We start from the raw sequence: 21,240 nt of genomic DNA on the forward strand, positions 1-21,240 counted from the left end.
GCTGTTTGATGCAGCTAGCAGCTCAGTATGACTTAGAGTTACATCAGATGGATGTCAAAACAGCATATCTACATGCTCCTATTGACTGTGAAGTGTACATGGAGCAACCAGAGGGTTTTGAAGTCAGGTCAGATACAGGTGAGCAACTAGTCTGCAAACTGAACAAGTCACTGTACGGCCTGAAACAGTCAGGAAGGAACTGGAACAAAATGTTGCATGATCACCTTAGTGAAAATGGTTTTACACAGAACCCAGCTGATCACTGTGTTTATAACAAACAAACTGCAACAGAAAGGATCATTTTGATAATTTGGGTCGATGATCTAATTATCGCTGCTAGTGATAGTGACTCACTCACAAGTGTAAAAGAAATGTTAAGTGAAAAATTTAAGATGAAAGATCTTGGGAGGCTTGGACATTTCCTAGGCATTGATTTTACACAAAGTGAAGGGAAAATAACGATGAACCAAACAAGGTACATAACAAAGATACTGGAAAGGTTTGGTATGTCAGACTGTAAGACAAGGTCAACACCATGTGAACAAAAACTAAACTTTGATGGTGATGGTGAACTTATTGATTCAAAAAGGTATCGTGAAGTGATAGGCAGCTTGATATATGTGATGACATGTACAAGACCGGATATCAGTTGGATTGTCAGCAAGCTGTCACAATACCTATCAGAACCAAAAGAGCAACACTGGATAACAGCTAAACATGTGTTGAGGTACTTGAAGGGAACAATGAATCAGGAGTTGTGTTACAAAAAGGGGGTGGAAAAACTCAACCTCGTAGCATATAGTGATGCTGATTGGGCAGCAGATCAAAGTGACAGACGAAGCATAACAGGGTATTGTTTTAGTTTAACTAAATGTGGACCTGTCATTTCATGGAGGTCTAAGAAGCAGCCAACAGTAGCTTTATCTACATGTGACGCAGAGTACATGGCACTGGCTGCTACTACACAAGAAAGTTTGTACCTTGTACAGTTATTGGGCGAGATGGATAGTGAGTGCCAATATACACCAGTAACAATCTTTGAAGATAACCAAGGTGCAATTGCTCTGTCAAAGAACCCAGTATGTCGTCAGAGATGTAAACATGTCGACATCAGATATCATTTCATTCGATCTGCACTCAGTGATGGTAAAATAAGTATTGAATATTGTCCAACGGCAGACATGGCTGCAGATGTTTTGACTAAACCTGTAACGAAGTTCAAAAATGAAAAATTCTTGGGTTACATGTTTGGAATATAAACTGACATTTGTGAGATGAATAACTGTAAGCTAAATGTGTTGATAAAGTTAGGTTGAATACGACTTGTACAGTATAAGAGCAAGTGGGGGTGTTGGCATGTGGACTAATATGTTGTTGAATTGTGTTCTTACACTGGTACAGTCATGCCCTATGAGAGATGTATGACTGCGCATGTGCGAAAATAAATAAAGTGCATTTTCCCCCGTTCTGGTTGAAACACCAATGATGAACATGTGTGTTTATTCCTCCGTTAAGTAAACCGGTATTCCTGTCCTGAAGATGTCAGCACCAACACATTAGTAAAACCGTTCCCTTGTTTAAGGGGATCCTATGTTACTCGGAAGTGGGAATACCAGTAAAAAGTAGGATTAGCTTTGCACGAGACGCTAAGCTAACAAAGAGAAAGCAGACATGTTTTCCTTTGTTCACAGGGCGACACGCCTGTGCCGGGGGGAAACGGAAGTTCCACCTCCTTTGGACTAATTAATTCCACGTGACAGCAAACGCATGCTCAATTTGTAACAAGGGGTCACACTTATGATATCCAGCCACTCTCAAATTGTTGAACATTGTTGTCTCATGCAATCCAATAGGGTAGATCGATTGCATTCTAAACCTTTTTCAAGAGGACCTTTTGAATAATATCTAACTTACAGTGACGGATAAAAGTATTTGATCCCCTGCTGATTTTGTACGTTTGCCCACTGATAAAGAAATTATCAGTCTATAATTTTAATGGTAGGTTTATTTGAACAATGAGAGACAGAATAACAACAAAAAAATCCAGAAAAACGCATGTCAAAAATGTTATAAAATGATTTGCATTTTAATGAGGGAAAGTATTTGACCCCCTCTCAATCAGAAAGATTTCTGGCTCCCAGGTGTCTTTTATACAGGTAATGAGCTGAGATTAGGAGCACACTCTTAAAGGGAGTGCTCCTAATCTCAGTTTGTTATCTGTATTATATCAAAATTATAGACTGATAATTTCTTTGTCAGTGGGCAAACGTACAAAATCAGCAGGGGATCAAATACTTTTTTCCCTCACTGTAATTGGTTTCTAAAAATGAGACAATTTAAACTTTTCCACATTAACCTTGATACAGCTACGCTTTCAGGTTATTTAAAGTTTAACTCCCAAATAGCATATACAGGTTTGATTTATCATTAACATTGATTAATCAATTAAATTTGCTTTTGTGAGCTCATTGAGTCCAACTCCCATGTCACTGATCAAGTATTGACGGAAGTCCCGCCTTCGCGAGAATCCCATGTGGTTTCAGCCCTCAAGGATAAGTGACCCCTGGTGGTAAAGAACAAAACAAATATATAATAATAATATTTTAATTGAGCCCCAACATTGTCTCACATTTGTGTATCCAAATTGATTGGTTTCTACAAATGAGACTATTTAACCTTTTCCACATGAACCTAGATACAGCATTGCTTTCAGGTTAAAGTTGAATTCCCAAATAGCCTATACAGGTATGATTAATCATTAACATTGATTAAATGAAATAAAAAATGCATTTGCAAATTCATTCAGGTCCAACTCCCACATTACCCATCCAGTATTGATGGTTAATTGTTGTTTTAAATAAATAAAAATAGTTTTTGCAGCTCCACACTTTTTAAGAATGTGCAAGCTATCAGAGAGGTTGGTTCCCAGTCCCCCGCTAATTAGTGAACCCTCACCAATAAAAGGATTGATCACTGACCTCAGCAGTGATACAAACCCTAACTATGCCATTAGTGTAAAAACTAAATAAATTGTGAAAAACACTCTCCAAAATCAACCATCAGGCGCAGGCATTGTAAAGGTTCTCTCCACTTTAGCCCTGATGTATCGCCATCAGAGATTGGCATCAGTCTAGTACCGTAGTGCTCAGCAGAAGCACGTGCAAGAAATGGCTGATATGAAGGGACAGGTGGAGAGAACCGAGCAACTAATGACAAAAGCAGGAAATGAAAACATTCTGCTAGCTGAGGAACTGCGTTTGAAAACTGAACATTTAAATGTAATTGCAAAAACTTATGACAATGAACAAGCACAAACTCTTGAACAAAATTGTCTTCTAAAGGAACAACTCAATTTAGCCAAAACTAAATATAATGTAGTCCACTCCAAACTAGATAAATCTGTCAAGTTATCTACAAACAGGAGCGCACAATTTGATAACATGCAGTTTTGAAAAACGTTGCTCAAAGCAATAATGTTCTAGTCCAAATGCTGCAGACCAAAGATGATCAGTTAATGAACACAATGACTAAGTTGGATGACAAATCAGTAGAACTCATTGAAGTCGCTGACCAAATGAATGATGAGGGAAATCAGGTGATGAAGATGGAAATATTGACTTCTAAACAAGCGGAGGAAATCTCATCACTGAATCTCTCGCTCCGTACTCAAGACCTCTACCTGCAAACCATGACAGATAAGTATGAGGCCGAAAGTAGAAAGTGCGACACTCACGTGTCTAAATTCTACCACAATACCAATAGCCACCACGGTCGAAATAAAAGTAAAGTGCGTCACCATCAAAACGATTACTGCTACAATCGACCTGATCGCTACGTTCCTGCACCCAACCCACACAAAGTGTCAGAGCACAAGGGTAACAAAGACTTCAAGGATGGTCAAAATGTAAACCAATGTTCTCTAGACTTTCTACTATGTGGAGAACTAAAGCGAGAAAAATTTGATAAAAGGGAAAAAGATAAGTCACTAGTACTAGACGTGGAATCGCCGGACAACAGGTCCGCAGGAATTTACACCCTTGGCAAGGACGTTAAACATCTAATTTGTCCCGCTCTCACTCGAGGCCCTATCCAGGGCACGCTTGATCAAGAAACAAGCCCACCTGATTTGTCTATAGACTCTGACACAAAGGTTGCAAAGAAAAAGGTCAAAAGCTTTGCAAAAATCAATTCTACTCAAACCCCGATTAGTCGATCTGCTTTCACCATGAACACAAATGACACATCTCGTAGTTGCGAACAACCACTCCACTTTGTTGGGAATAAGTCCACTAAACACAACTCAAAAACGGCCATACCTGGAAACAGTTCTGGAGGACCACTTAACCTGTGATGCACTAATTGATTCGGCCTAGACAATATCGCTCATCTCCCAAACATTGTTCAATGATCTCAAAGGAGCTTTGATGCCAACTAAACGTTGGTTAAAAAAGGACCGATGCGTAACTACACTTCAAGGTTTTACGCAGACTACCTCGCCTCTCACATTGATACTCATGTTGAAACTACACTTCCAGGACATATCGCTTGTTCACCCTGTGTATGTTACCAGCTTCAAATCTGAACCCTTGCTACTGCGTGCAGACTTGACGGATCGTTTCCTCCCACTGATGAATTGGAAAACCAACAACAGATGGTCACAGGCCACAGTGCCTTCTCCACTGACCACACTGTCTTCCCCTAATGGTAGCTACAACGCAGTCCTCCACGAGGGGTATCTGTCGAAAGCACCCCTTGAGAAAAATACGTTTTGAAACCTCTTGGTGCAGAATCTGATCCAAGGAGATATTACGATATCTCGACACATTCCATCAGCAAACCTGATTGACCATTCTTTTCATGATTTCGAGCCAGCAGTCTCTGTGAATGAGCCACTTCACTCCTCCTAGGAGTCGTGCAATACTATAGTTGAGATGAACTTCTATGGCTCTTAGGACACTTCCGCAAACACTGCAGCCATCTCGGGAATAAAAGCGTCAACGTGCAGAGTGTACTCTGCTTGTAATAATACACTTTCTGCTTTGTGGGGGACTATCAGCCCTTACAATGACACTAATGGTGTCAGTCCCGCAACTGAACCAATGACTCCCACTGGTGAAACACTGGGCGATATCACAGACAGAAATCCTTGTCTCAGTTCGCAGGTACTGAAACGGTTGCCACACGGGGATGCTGTGGTGACTGACAGGCCTCGACAGCCACTGAGCATTTTGAAGCACAAACACACCAGGAGATTTGGTTGAAAGGTTACAGCCAATCTACAGCCAGTCCGATCTTTCGTTTGTGCCTCAGATACCAACACTAACCCCTGGTGGGGGGGTGTCCCGAGATACAAAGGGGGGGGGAAACTAGCCCAGACCCATGATGAGCCTTAACGAGGCCGAGGCCGCCAGAGCAGAAAACAAAGCTAGTTGTAAACTTCCCCATGAGAACAGAGTTAGAACACATCTAGAACACTTTCCTCCTCCAAAACAAATGGCAACAATAACCATTCCTTGCCATGTGTTGTTTCAACTACAATGCAACTAGTAAAATGCTTTAATCATGGGTTCTGGTAGGATAACATTTCAGAATAAAATCGGTAAGATAACTGGCCCCCTTGAGTACCAGTACCAGTGCCGGCACAGTCAGACCAGCCAAAATCAGTAAGAAGGTTAAAGATCTCACAAGTCAAATTGCTATTGATAACAGCGATAGAGTAGTTACTCAGATTGCAACACGTGTAAGGGAATCTCCAGAACACTCTTCTGATGGTTAACACACATGCCACGAATAAATAGAACCCTCCATTCAGGATGAAAGTTATTAAAAGTCATGAACCATCATCACACCGCGTATGACTCAGTGCTAGTTCAGTGCTTATAGAGTACTTCTGTCGTGAGGTTAGCTCCTCCATGGATAACATAGCTATGACTCCTTCATACCTATCACCACTACAATGGTGTAAGACACATTGACGTGTAGTAAAACTACAGAACACTCTTCTGATGGTTAACACACATGCCACGAATAAATACAACCCTCCATTCAGGATGAAAGTTATTAAAAGTCATGAACCATCATCACACCGCGTATGACTCAGTGCTAGTTCAGTGCTTATAGAGTACTTCTGTCGTGAGGTTAGCTCCTCCATGGATAACATAGCTATGACTCCTTCATACCTATCACCACTACAATGGTGTAAGACACATTGACGTGTAGTAAAACTACCACAGGCCCCCTTTGCATATGGTTTGAGGTCGACATCAATTCTTACTGACCTCCAGGCATTGACATGAAAATAATCTGATGGCGTCAGACTCATTCTGGCTAGGGAATTTTCATTGCATCATGTTAGTAACCAATGTATAATCTATCCTGTGTGTGTTTATGTAAATATGTGTGATTATTTACACTGCGTGCACAATTATTAGGCAAATTGTATTCCTCTGGATTAATTTTATTGTTGAACAAACACAATGCTCTCAGTCAATCCAAAATGTTATTGAACCTCAAACCTGAATGTTTAACAAATGAAAAGTGAGTTTTGTCTTTCTCAGGGAAATATATAAGTGTGCACAATTATTAGGCAACTATTAGTGTGCAGAATTATTAGGCAACTAAATTACAAAAATAATTTCTCTCAACTCACTTGTTTATTCTCAATTTTTAGAGTAAGTGTAACAGATAAGTAACACAAAATGACAATTATATAACATTTTTGGCCTTTCAAAAAATATTCAGTGACCAATATAGCCACACTTATTTTCAATAACTGCCATGAGCCTTCCATCCATGGAGTCTGTCGGTTTCTTGATCTGTTCACGATCAATTTTCGCTGAAGCAGCAACCACAGCCTCCCAAATGCTGTTCAAAAAGGTTTATTGTCTTCCATCACTGTAAATCTCACGTTTGAGAAGGGTCCACAAGTTCTCAATAGGATTTAAGTCAGGTGAGGAAGGGGGCCAAGTCATTATTCAGGCATCTTTGAGGCCCTTGCTGGCTAGCCAAGCAGTGGAGTACTTGGATGCATGTGATGGAGCATTGTCCTGCATAAAGATCATGGCCTTCTAGAATGCTGAGGACTGTACCACTATTTGACGAAAGAACCTTCCAGAAACTGGCAGTAGGTTTGGGAGTTGAGTTTCAGTCCATCTTCAACCCGAAAAGGTCCAGCTACCTCATCCTCAATGATAGCAGCCCATACCATTACATTTACATTACATTTAAGTCATTTAGCAGACGCTCTTATCCAGAGCGACTTACAAAATGGTGCATTCACCTTATGATATCCAGTGGAACAACCACTTTACAATAGTGCATCTAAATCTTTTAAGGGGGGGGTTAGAAGGATTACTTTATCCTATCCTAGGTATTCCTTAAAGAGGTGGGGTTTCAGGTGTCTCCGGAAGGTGGTGATTGACTCCGCTGTCCTGGCGTCGTGAGGGAGCTTGTTCCACCATTGGGGTGCCAGAGCAGCGAACAGTTTTGACTGGGCTGAGCGGAAACTGTGCTTCCTCAGAGGTAGGGGGGCCAGCAGGCCAGTGGTGGATGAACGCAGTGCCCTTGTTTGGGTGTAGGGCCTGATCAGAGCCTGAAGGTATGGAGGTGCCGTTCCCTTCACAGCTCCGTAGGCAATCACCATGGTCTTGTAGCGGATGCGAGCTTCAACTGGAAGCCAGTGGAGAGAGCGGAGGAGCGGGGTGACGTGAGAGAACTTGGGAAGGTTGAACACCAGACGGGCTGCGGCGTTCTGGATGAGATGTAGGGGTTTAATGGCACAGGCAGGGAGCCCAGCCAACAGCGAGATGCAGTAATCCAGACGGGAGATGACAAGTGCCTGGATTAGGACCTGCGCCGCTTCCTGTGTGAGGCAGGGTCGTACTCTGCGAATGTTGTAGAGCATGAACCTACAGGATCGGGTCACCGCCTTGATGTTAGTGGAGAACGACAGGGTGTGGTCCAGGATCACGCCAAGGTTCTTAGCACTCTGGGAGGAGGACACAAGGGAGTTGTCAACCGTGATGGCGAGATCATGGAACGGGCAGTCCTTCCCCGGGAGGAAGAGCAGCTCCGTCTTGCCGAGGTTCAGCTTGAGCTGGTGATCCGTCATCCACACTAATATGTCTGACAGACATGCAGAGATGCGATTTGCCGCCTGGTTATCAGAAGGGGGAAAGGAGAAGATTAATTGTGTGTCGTCTGCATAGCAATGATAGGAGAGACCATGTGAGGATATGACAGAGCCAAGTGACTTGGTGTATAGCGAGAATAGGAGAGGGCCTAGAACAGAGCCCTGGGGGACACCAGTGGTGAGAGCGCATGGTGCGGAGACAGATTCTCGCCACGCCACCTGGTAGGAGCGACCTGTCAGGTAGGACGCAATCCAAGCGTGGGCCGCGCCGGAGATGCCCAACTCGGAGAGGGTGGAGAGGAGGATCTGATGGTTCACAGTATCAAAGGCAGCAGATAGGTCTAGAAGGATGAGAGCAGAGGAGAGAGAGTTAGCTTTAGCAGTGCGGAGAGCCTCCGTGACACAGAGAAGAGCAGTCTCAGTTGAATGCCCAGTCTTGAAACCTGACTGATTAGGATCAAGAAGGTCATTCTGAGAGAGATAGCAGGAGAGCTGGCCAAGGACGGCACGTTCAAGAGTTTTGGAGAGAAAAGAAAGAAGGGATACTGGTCTGTAGTTGTTGACATCGGAGGGATCGAGTGTAGGTTTTTTCAGAAGGGGTGCAACTCTCGCTCTCTTGAAGACGGAAGGGACGTAGCCAGCGGTCAAGGATGAGTTGATGAGCGAGGTGAGGAAGGGGAGAAGGTCTCCGGAAATGGTCTGGAGAAGAGAGGAGGGGATAGGGTCAAGTGGGCAGGTTGTTGGGCGGCCGGCCGTCACAAGACGCGAGATTTCATCTGGAGAGAGAGGGGAGAAAGAGGTCAAAGCACAGGGTAGGGCAGTGTGAGCAGGACCAGCGGTGTCGTTTGACTTAGCAAACGAGGATCGGATATCGTCAACCTTCTTTTCAAAATGGTTGACGAAGTCATCCGCAGAGAGGGAGGGGGGGGAGGAGGATTCAGGAGGGAGGAGAAGGTAGCAAAGAGCTTCCTAGGGTTAGAGGCAGATGCTTGGAATTTAGAGTGGTAGAAAGTGGCTTTAGCAGCAGAGACAGAAGAGGAGAATGTAGAGAGGAGTGAGTGAAAGGATGCCAGGTCCGCAGGGAGGCGAGTTTTCCTCCATTTCCGCTCGGCTGCCCGGAGCCTTGTTCTGTGAGCTTGTAGTGAGTCGTCGAGCCACGGAGCAGGAGGGGAGGACCGAGCCGGCCTGGAGGATAGGGGACAGAGAAAATCAAAGGATGCAGAGAGGGAGGAGAGGAGGGTTGAGGGGGCAGAATCAGGAGATAGGTTGGAGAAGGTTTGAGCAGAGGGAAGAGATGATAGGATGGAAGAGGAGAGAGTAGCGGGAGAGAGAGAGCGAAGGTTGGGACGGCGCAATACCATCCGAGTAGGGGCAGAGTGAGAAGTGTTGGATGAGAGCAAGAGGGAAAAGGATACAAGGTAGTGGTCGGAGATTTGGAGGGGAGTTGCAATGAGATTAGTGGAAGAACAGCATCTAGTAAAGATGAGGTCAAGCGTATTGCCTGCCTTGTGAGTAGGGGGGGAAGGTGAGAGGGTGAGGTCAAAAGAGGAGAGGAGTGGAAAGAAGGAGGCAGAGAGGAATGAGTCAAAGGTAGACGTGGGGAGGTTAAAGTCACCCAGAACTGTGAGAGGTGAGCCATCCTCAGGAAAGGAACTTATCAAGGCGTCAAACTCATTGATGAACTCTCCAAGGGAACCTGGAGGGCGATAAATGATAAGGATGTTAAACTTGAAAGGGCTGGTAACTGTGACAGCATGGAATTCAAATGAGGAGATAGACAGATGGGTCAGGGGAGAAAGAGAGAATGTCCACTTGGGAGAGATGAGGATTCCAGTGCCACCACCCCGCTGGCTCGATGCTCTAGGGGTATGCGAGAACACGTGGGCAGACGAAGAGAGAGCAGTAGGAGTAGCAGTGTTATCTGTGGTAATCCATGTTTCCGTCAGCGCCAGGAAGTCTAGGGACTGGAGGGTAGCATAGGCTGAGATGAACTCAGCCTTGTTGGCTGCATACCAGTACCCCTCCTTCACCTTGCTGGCACTTGACTCAAAGTGGTGCCCTGTGTCCATTACTGATGCAGCTACGGGCCCATTCATTTGGTCCATCAAGAGTCACTTTCATTTCATCTGTACATAAAACCTTTGAAAAATCTGTCTTCAGGTATTTCTTTGCCCAATCTTGACGCTTCAACTTGTGAATCATATTCAGTGGTGGTCGTGTTTCAGTCTTCTTGACCTTGGCCATGTCTCTGAGCACTTGACACCTTGTACTTCTGAACACTCCAGGTAGGTTGCAGTTCTGGAATACGGTGGCACTGGAGGATAATGGGTTCCTGGTAGTTTGACGTTTAATTCTTCTCAAGTCTTTTGCAGTTAATTTGCGCCTTTTCTTCCCCCTGCGTTTTTTGCGCCCCAGTTGACTATTCGCAACAAAACGTTTGAATGTCCGGTGGTCACACCTCAATAGATTAGCTATTTAAAGAGTGTCGCATCCGTCTGAAAGGCATTTTACATTTTTGGCTTTTCAGTGTCAGTTAAATTTGTTTTTTGCCCCATTTTACCTGAGGTAATGAGGCTGCCTAATAATTATGCACACCTTATGTTATTCACTTTCGCCACACCCTCCCTCATTACACAAATACATATCACCTGAAAATTATTAAATCCAATAAGCATTCAAGTTTATATGGTTTGGAGTTCGAAAATGTGAATAGAAACAATGATAAGATCAGAATACTCACTTGCCTAATAATTGTGCACGCAGTGTAGTTAGTTAGTAAATAAATAATTAAGCCAATTTGTGTACGGCTGATTCATCATGGAGACTAGGGTTCATGCAGATTTGAAGTCAACGACGTTCAGAATTAGACTGATGAGGTAATAATGGTAATTAATGAATGACTGGTATAACGATATCATTATATATAAACTCAGCAAAATAGAAACATCCCTTTTTCAGGACCCTGTCTTTCTTTTGTAAAAATCCAAATAACTTCACAGATCTTCATTGTAAAGGGTTTAAACACTGTTTCCCATGCTTGTTCAATGAACCATCAACAATTCATGAACATGCACCTGTGGAACAGTCGTTAAGACACTAACTGCTTACAGACGGTAGGCAATTAAGGTCACAGTTATGAAAACTTAGGACACTAAAGAGGCCTTTCTACTGACTCCGAAAAACACAAAAATAAAGATGCCCAGGGTCCCTGCTCATCTGCGTGAAAGTGCCTTAGGCATGAGGACTGCAGATGTGGCCAGGGCAATAAATTGCAATGTCCGTACTGTGAGACGGCTAAGACAGCGCTACAGGGAGACAGGACGGACAGCTGATCGTCCTCGCAGTGGCAGACCATGTGTAACAACGCCAGCACAGGATCGGTACATCCGAACATCACACCTGCGGGACAGGATGGCAACAACAACTGCCCGAGTTACACCAGAAATGCACAATCCCGCCATCAGTGCTCAAACTGTCCGCAATAGGCTGAGAGAGGCTGGACTAAGTGCTTGTAGGCCTGCTGTAAGGCAGGTCCTCACCAAACATCACCGGCAACAACGTCGCCTATGGGCACAAACCCACCATCGCTGGACCAGACAGGACTGGAAAAAAGTGCTCTTGACTGACGAGTTAAGGTTTTGTCTCACCAGGGGTGATGGTTGGATTCGCGTTTATCGTCGAAGGAATGAGCGTTATACCGAGGCCTGTACTCTGGAGTGGGATAGATTTAGAGGTGGAGGGTCCGTCATGGTCTGGGGCGGTGTGTCACAGCATCATCGGACTGAGCTTGTTGTCATTGCAGGCAATCTCAACACTGTGCGTTACTGGGAAGACATCCCCCTCCCTCATGTGGTACCCTTCCTGCAGGTTCATCCTGACATGACCCTCCAGCATGACAATGCCACCACCCATACTGCTCGTTCTGTGCGTGATTTCCTGCAAGACAGGAATGTCAGTGTTCTGTCAAGGTCAGCGAAGAGCCCGGATCTCAATCCCATTGAGCACATCTGGGACCTGTTGGATCGGAGGGTGAGGGCTAGGGCCATTCCCCCAGAAATGTCCGGGAACTTGCAGGTGCCTTGGTGGAAGAGTGGGGTAACATCTCACAGCAAGAACTGGCAAATCTGGTGCATTCCATGAGGAGCTGCACTGCAGTACTTAATGCAGATGGTGGCCATACCAGATTTTGACTTACTTTTGATTTTGACCCCCCCTTGTTCAGGGACAAATTATTCATTTTCTGTTAGTCACATGTCTGTGGAAGTTGTTCAGTTTATGTCTCACTTGTTCAGTTTATGTCTCAGTTGTTGAATCTTGTTATGTTCATACAAATATTTACACGTGAAGTTTATTGAAAATAAACGCAGTTGACAGTGAGAGGACGTTTCTTTTTTTGGTGAGTTTATATATAGTCAACTACTCACCACATTTATGGGACACTGCAGTGCTAGCTAGCTGTAGTTTATGCTTTCAGTACTATATTAATTCTCTGATCCTTTGATCAAATGGACAACATGTCAATTCATGCTGCAAGGAGGACGTCCTCCGGAAGTTATCATAATTACTGTGTATGTCTATGGAAGGGGGTGAGAACCACAAGCCTCGTAGGTTTTGTATTGAAGTCAATGTACCCAGAGGAGGACAGAAACTAGCGTTTTAATCAATTATTTGGTGACGTGAATATATTTAGTATAGTTTTATCAAAAAAGGTTAACTTTTTAATGTTTCATTATTTTCATGAAATTCACTGAGGACGGTCCTCCCCTTCCTCATCTACATTTTACATTTTTACATTTTAGTCACTTAGCAGACGCTCTTATCCAGAGCGACTTACAGTAGTGAATGCATACATTTCATTTCATGCATTTTTTCTTTTTTTGTACGGGGGGCCAGAGCCTCCACTGATGTACTTGATAGTGAAATACATTTTTCATTAATGCTATTGAAATTGTGAAATGATGAGTCATTGAAATGATTCCAATGACTGAAGAGTATCATTTACCTGCTTATGAAATTTAGCACATTTATAGATAGTCAACTTTGAATTAGAATGTAATTGAAACTGTACAGCCTATGGACTGTTTGATGTCAGTCGTCATTGGTCTACCTGTGCTGGAGGACATCTGCAAGTCAGCTGAAGGTGAATGGGCTGTATAACATAATGGGGTTTATCGGCTTATCACAATGTGTAGCCTGATAGAGACACTTCAACCATTGATCAGAGTTATTGATCCTCTAGCTTTTACGTCAAGAAGAAATGGATGGTCCAGTTTTCAAAGATAAAGTGGTTTCATTCTGCTTTTGTACACACAAAGATCAGTCAATAGATTTAATTAATCTTGTTTCTTCTCTGGATTTGCCTCCCTCCCCTACAATTTCTAGAAAGCTGACCACTCTGATTGGTCCCAGAAAACGATGGGTTGAGCCAGAGCTGGCCCATATATGACTTTATAAATGTGATACTATGGTTAAAGACGATCCAAATGCAGATTATTTTGTTTTGTATAACACCCCTCATTTTGAAGTTACAAAAACAACTTCTGGATGGCAGATTCATACTGAATGTATGCAACGATTGATAGAGCAGCGAAATTAAATTCAGGGTGAGTCGTCAGGCAAGGGTAAAGTAAGCAGACAGGCTGGTTTTAATTCAGATCAAGCATTTACCTTCTATACACTCATAACAGATGACCACACAACTTTATTTATGGAGTTTACAGTGCCTTCAGAAAGTACTCAGACCCTTTAACTTTAACCACATTTGTTATGTTACAGCTTTATTCTAAAATTGATTAAATACAAAAAAATCCTCAGCTAATCTACATACAATACCCTAAAATGACAAAGCAAGAACAGGTTTTTAGAAATTTTAGCAAAATCTATAAAAAAAATGTATATATAAATATTTACATAAGTACTCAGCTCCAAGACAGGATTGTGTCGAGGCACAAATCTGGGGAAGGGTACCAAAAAATCTGCAGCATTGAAGGTCCCCAAGAACACAGTGGCCTCCATCATTCTTAAAATGGAAGAAGTTTGGAACCACCAAGACTCTTCCTAGAGCTGGCTGCCCGGCCAAACTGAGCAATTGTGGGAGAAGGGCCTTGGTCAGGGAGGTGACCAAGAACCCGAAGGTCACTCTGACAAAGCTCCAGAGTTCCTCTGTGGAGATGGTTGTCCTTCTGGAAGGTTCTCCCATCTCTGCAGCACTCCACCAACCAGGCCGTTATGGTAGAGTGGCCAGACGGAAGCCACTCCTCTGTAAAAGGTACATGACAGACCGCATGGAGTTTGCCAAAAGGCACCTAAAGACTCTCAGACCATGAGAAACCAGATTCTCTGGTCTGATGAAACCAAGATTGAACTCTTTGGCCTGAATGCCAAGCATCACGTCTGGAGGAAACCTGGCACCATCCCTACGGTGAAGCATGGTGGTGGTAGCATCATGCTGTGGGGATGTTTTTCAGCGGCAGAGACTGGGAGACTAGTCAGGATCTAGGGAATGATGAACGGAGCAAAGTACAGAGAGATCCTTGATGAAAAACTGCTCCAGAGTGCTTAGGACCTCAGACAGTAATCACAGCCAAAAGTGCTTCAGCAAAGTACTGAGTAAAGGGTCTGAATACTTATGTAAAAGAGAGAGTTTATTTTTTTTAATACATTTGCTTAGTCATTATGAGGAATTGTGTCGTTTGATGAGGGGGAAAAAAAAACCATTTAATAAATTTTAGAAGAAGGCTGTAATGTAACAAAATGTGTAGATAGTTGAGGGGTCTGAATACTTTCCGAATGCACTGTATAAAGTAAAATATTGTTGGTTGGATTGGGAATTTTGGGGGTGGTTGCCTTTGGCTACAATTGCAACCATTGTAAAGTACAGTTCATCAGAACAGTCTATAAATTATTCTCAAGATAAAACAATCTTGGAGAATTAAAGCAAAAATGGCGACAGGTTCTCCACATATAATGTGCACCAAACTCGTAACTCCCAATAATTTTGTTGTTGTTGTAAACAGTTTAGTGAGGTGTGAATATCTAACCCAGAATGCAGTCGTTATGAACTTTTGTGATGCTGTGTCCATCAATGTTGAAATAACTTTTTCTCTCTTCCTGAAAAATTGCCTTTTTGGAGATATTAGGTTTCCATAAGATAGCGACAATATACACTGAACAAACATAAACGCAACATGTAAAGTGTTGATTCATGAGCTGAAATAAAAGATCCCAGAAATGTTCCATATACACGAAAAGCTTACAGAGATAACGTGACGAGATCCTAAGGCCCATTGTCGTGCCATTCATCCGCCGCCATCACCTCATGTTTCAAATCAAGTCAAATCAAATGTATTTATATAGCCTTTTTTACATCAGCTGATATCTCAAAGTGCTGTACAGAAACCCAGCCTAAAACCCCAAACAGCAAGCAATGCAGGAGTAGAAGCACGGTGGCAAGGAAAAACTCCATAGAAAGGCCAAAACCTAGGAAGAAACCTAGAGAGGAACCAGGATATGAGGGGTGGCCAGTCCTCTTCTGGCTGTGCCGGGTGGAGATTATAACAGAACATGGCCAAGATGTTCAAATGTTTCAGCATTAAATCTAGAATCGGCTTCCTATTTCGCAACAAAGCATCCTTCACTCATGCTGCCAAACATACCCTCGTAAAACTGACTATCCTACCGATCCTTGACTTCGTTGATGTCATTTACAAAATAGCCTCCAACACTCTACTCAGCAAATTGGATGTAGTCTATCACAGTTCCATCCGTTTTGTCACCAAAGCCCCATATACTACCCACCACTGCGACCTGTCTGCTCTCGTTGGCTGGCCCTCGTTTCATATTCGTTGCCAAACCCACTGGCTCCAGGTCATCTATTAAGTCTTTGCTAGATAAAGCACCGCCTTATCTCAGCTCACTGGTTACCATAGTAGCACCCACCCATAGCACGCGCTCCAGCAGGTATGTTTCACTGGTCACCCCCAAAGCCAACTCCTCATTTGGCCGCCTTTCCTTCCAGTTCTCTGCTGCCAATGACTGGAACGAATTGCAAAAATCACTGAAGCTGGAGACTTAGATCTCCCTCACTAACTTTAAGCGTCAGCTGTCAGAGCAGCTTACCGATCATTGCACCTGTACATAGCCCATCTATAAATAACCCACCTAACTACCTCATCCCCATTTGTAAATAGCCCACCCAACTACCTCATCCACATACTGTTATTTATTTTTTTGCTCCTTTGCACCCCAGTATCTCTACTTGCACATTCATCTTCTGCACATCTATCATTCCAGTGTTTAATTGTTGAATTGTAATTATTTCACCACTATGGCCTATATATTGCCTTATCTCCCATTTCTATTGTGTTATTGACTGTATGTTTGTTTATCCCATGTGTAACTCTGTGTTGTTTGTGTCGCACTGCTTTGCTCTATCTTGGCCAGGTCGCAGTTGTAATGAGAACTTGTTCTAAACTGGCCTACCTGGTTAAATAAAGGTGAAATAAAAATAAATAATGCACGGTCCGAATGTCGCTAGGATCTGTACACAATTCCTGGAAGCTAAAAATGTCCCAATTCTTCCACGTTCTGCATACTCAACAGACATGTCACCCATTGAACATGTTTGGGATGCTCTGGATCGACGTGTACGACAGCGTGCTCCAGTTCCCACCAATATCCAGCAACATTGCACAGTAATAAGACAACATTCCACAGTCCACAATCAAGAGCCTGATCAAATCTATGTGAAGGAGATGTATTGCGCTGCATGAGGCAAATGGTGGTCATACCAGATACTGACAGTTTTTTTTATCCATGCCCATACCAACAGATGCATATCTGTATTCCCAGTCATATGAAATACATAGATTATCCTGTTATGGATAGGGGGCAGTATTTTCACAGCCGGATAAAAAACGTACCCGATTTAATCTGATTATTACTCCTGCCCAGAAACTAGAATATGCATATAATTATTAGCTTTGGATAGAAAACACTCCAAAGTTTCTAAAACTGTTTGAATGGTGTCTGTGAGTATAACAGAACTCATTTGGCAGGCCAAAACCTGAGAAGATTCCTTACAGGAAGTGCCCTCTCTGACCATTTCTTGGCCTTCTACACTCTCTTTATTGAAAACTGAGGATCTCTGCTGTAACGTGACACTTCCTACGGCTCCCATAGGCTCTCAGAAGGCGGCAAAACGCTGAATGATGCCTTTGGAGCCCCTGGCTGAAAAATAGTAGCGCATTTGGATAGTGGTCGATCAGAGAACAATAAGACTGGAGGCGCGTGCACGAGGCGACACCATGTTTTTATTCTTTCGTCTTTGAACGAAAACAACGACTCTCGGTCGGAATATTATCGCTTACGAGAAAAATCGCATAAAAATTGATTTTAAACAGCGTTTGACATGCTTCGAAGTACGGTAATGGAATATTTATAATCTTTTTGTCACGAAACGCGTCGGGCGCGTAACCCTTCGTCACCCTTCGGATAGTGTCTTGAACGCACAACAAAACGCCGCTATTTGGATATAACTATGGATTATTTGGAACCAAACCAACATTTGTTATTGAAGTAGAAGTCCCGGGAGTGCATTCTGACGAAGAACAGCAAAGGTAATCCAATTTTTATTATAGTAAATCGGAGTTTGGTGAGGGCTAAACTTGGTGGGTGTCAAAATAGCTAGCCATGATGGCCAGGCTATCTACTCAGAATATTGAAAAATGTGCTTTCACCGAAAACCTATTTTAAAATCGGACATAGCGATTGCATAAAGGAGTTCTGTATCTATAATTCTTAAAATAATTGTTATGTTTTTTTTGTGAACGTTTATCGTGAGTAATTTAGTAAATTCACCGGAAGTGTTCTGAACGTCACATGCTAATGTAAAAAGCTGGTTTTTGATATAAATATGAACTTGATTGAACAAAACATGCATGTATTGTATAACATAATGTCCTAGGAGTGTCATCTGATGAAGATCATCAAAGGTTAGTGCTGCATTTAGCTGTGGTTTTGTTTTTTGTGACATTATATGCTAGCTTGAAAAATGGGTGTCTGACTATTTCTGGCTGGGTACTCTGAGGACATAATCTAATGTTTTGCTTTCGCTGTAAAGCCTTTTTGAAATCACACAGTGTGGTTAGATAAAGGAGAGTCTTGTCTTTAAAATGGTGTAAAATAGTCATATGTTTGAAAAATGGAAGTTTTGGGATTTTTGAGGAATTTGTAATTCGCGCCACGCCTATCATTGGATATTGGAGCAGGTGTTCCGCTAGCGGAACGTCTAGATGTAAGAGGTTATGGCCTAATACATTTATTTCAATTGACTGATTTCCTTATATGAACTGTAACTGTAATCTTCGAAATTGTTGCATTTATATTTTTGTTCAGTATATTATTACCCAACATTGTTCATTATCATTGGTAAGATTGAGAAGGAAGTATGAGTGTAACGCCATAGTGTATAGCTGACAAGGTCAACATACCTTGTGTCAATTTTGGGATGCCCAAAGATGCTTGGGGAGACTCGCCAACAGAATTCCAGGCCTTCAATTCAATGAGGCCTCTTCTCTTGTCAGACCAGGGAATCTGGTAAAGGGGGATAATTTTCCTCTCTTGCGACCTAGAATCCAGGTCAGAGTCATTGACCGCCACCGTCATCCAGTTTCCATCTTGGATCTTGATGCTGTAGCCCCGTATCCTTCCATTGGACTCCACTGGATCCTGTAGTAGGGAAAAGAAGGCAACAATCAATCACCTGTTATTATTCAAGCCACAGATAGAGCTGATAATAAAATCAGTAGTATAGAGTACCACAGTGTGAGTCATACAGTAATACCCATAAAACTTAGCGGTCAAACACGGAAATGGTTCCAATAATGTTTTCACCATACACTTTCACATTGGGGATTTTATAACCTTTTCAAATAAGGTATTTCATATAGGGTTACCCTAGCATAACGTTTTGAGAACCATGTAAATCTCTCTCGGACATGGTGACTTTTATGAATATATTCACCTGTATATGGCCTAAAAAAAAAATCCATTTTTGATTTGCCAAATCTTTCAATACATTGTTGAACATAATACACTTAATGGGCATATCAAAGTTCCAGAGTGGGATCTCTGCTGGTTTTACAAATATTATTCAATATTCATGTTTATTTTTTATATTCATAAATGAAATGTACAAAAAAAGTTGTTGAAACCAAAATACTACTCATATTACAGAGCAAGCGACAAAGCTTCATATGACACCAATGTTTGCTTTGCAGCACCTATAGATGAAACACAATGGAGTCTTAAAAGAGTGCTGTGTAAGGCCAAAATGTCATATTTTATGCCAACTTCTAGACACAAATGTCAAATACACACTGAACAAAAATATAAGAACGCAACATGTAAAATGTTGGTCCCATGTTCATTGAGCTGAAAAAAAAGGGTTATTTCTCTCAAATTTTGTGCACAAAAGCAAGTGAGCATATCTTTATCAAGACAATCTATCGACCTGACAAGTGTGGCATATCAAAAAGCTGATTAAACAGCATGATTATTACACTGGTGCACCTTGTGCTGGGGACAATACAAGGCCACTCTAAAATGTGCAATTGTATCCCAACACAATGCCACAGATGTCTCATGTTGAGGGAGAATGCAATTGGCATGCTGACTGCAGGAATGTCCACAAGAGCTGTTGCAAGATAATTGAATGTTCATTTCTCTACCATGAGCCGCCTTCGTCGTTTTAGAGAAAGACTTACAAATGCAGACCACGTGTATGGCGCTGTGTGGGCAAGCGGTTTGCTGATGTCAACGTTGTGAACAGAGCGCCCCATGATGGCGGTGGGGTTATGGTATGGGCAGGCATAAGCTACGGACAACAAACACAATTCCATTTTATTGATAGCAATTTGAATGCACAGAGATACCATGATGAGATACTGAGGCCCATTGTCGTGCCATTCATCCGCCGCCATCACATCATGTTTCAGCATAATAATGCAAGTCCCCATGTCCCAAGGATCTGTACATGAATCCTGGTAGCTGAAAATGTCCCACCCAGTTCTTCCATGGCCTGCATACTCACCAGACATGTCACTCATTGAGCATGTTTGGGATGCTCTAGATCGACGTGTACAACAGCATGTTCCAGTTCCAAACCAATCTCCAGCAACTTCGCACAGCCTTTGAAGAGGAGTGGGACAACATTCCACAATCTACAATCAACAGCCTGATCAACTCTATACGATGCATGAGGCAAATGGTGGTCATACCAAATGCTGACTGGTTTTCTGATCCACAAAGCTACGTTTTTTTTATGGTATCTGTGACCAACATATACATATCTTTATTCCCAGTCATGTGAAATCCATATATTAGGGCTTTTTGTTCAGTATACGTCAATAATCCTTTCTCCAAAAGGACACTTCTTCTATGGATTACATTTTGTGAAAAACAGTCATTTTATGTCTGGGTTTTGTGAGGAATCACTCGTTTGTAACTCACCCACCAAAAATCACAATATGCTGTTTACATTGTGTCATTTGTGCTGGTCCAATTTGTATAATGGAAAAGCAGAAAAATCTGTGCGCTCTCACAATGTAATTATGGTTGCTTTTCAATGTCCCAGGTTTGTGGCATTGATTAATAAATAATTGAATCTTTACTTCAAGGCAGGTGTTATGTATAAAAGGCAAATGTAGGCATTATTTACTATTTTGAATTCTTAAAAAAAATAAAATGTGTTTGACGTGATTGATGGGTGACTAGGTGCATTCTTGTCAAATAAATATGCTTATTCATGGTTATGGATACATTCTGCATTGAGTTTCTGGCTTTGAATCTGCAAACAGAACATGTCAACAAGTTACTTCTGAATTGCTTTAATACAGCAGTACATTCTGACGCCATGAATTGAAGTAGATTTTACCTCATTCATATAGTTGGCAGACATTGTTACTGATTAAATATTAGACCTCTACTGGCTGAAGGAGATCTGGTAAAATAAGCTAATTTCCTGCAATACTACACTTTTTTGCCATGGGGTAGAGAAAGAAAAAAAATCTGCTGTTTTATTGCTCATCTCATGCTTTTGTTCACATTTT

At 42.4% G+C, this 21,240-nt stretch overlaps 1 protein-coding gene across 3 annotated transcripts in view; it reads right to left on the reverse strand.

The window, feature by feature from the left end:
* LOC106562893 (interleukin-6 receptor subunit beta) overlaps window positions 1-21,240 on the reverse strand; it is a 104,633-nt gene that overhangs the window by 33,784 nt on the left and 49,609 nt on the right. For all 3 annotated transcript variants that reach the window (XM_014127965.2, XM_014127964.2, XM_014127966.2), the window contains one exon: window positions 18,622-18,859. In XM_014127965.2, coding sequence (XP_013983440.2) covers window positions 18,622-18,859 — 238 coding nt within the window. The remainder of the gene's footprint in view (window positions 1-18,621; window positions 18,860-21,240) is intronic.

The sequence above is a fragment of the Salmo salar genome, chromosome ssa11, assembly GCF_905237065.1.
Source record: "Salmo salar chromosome ssa11, Ssal_v3.1, whole genome shotgun sequence".
Classification (NCBI taxonomy): Eukaryota; Metazoa; Chordata; class Actinopteri; order Salmoniformes; family Salmonidae; genus Salmo; species Salmo salar.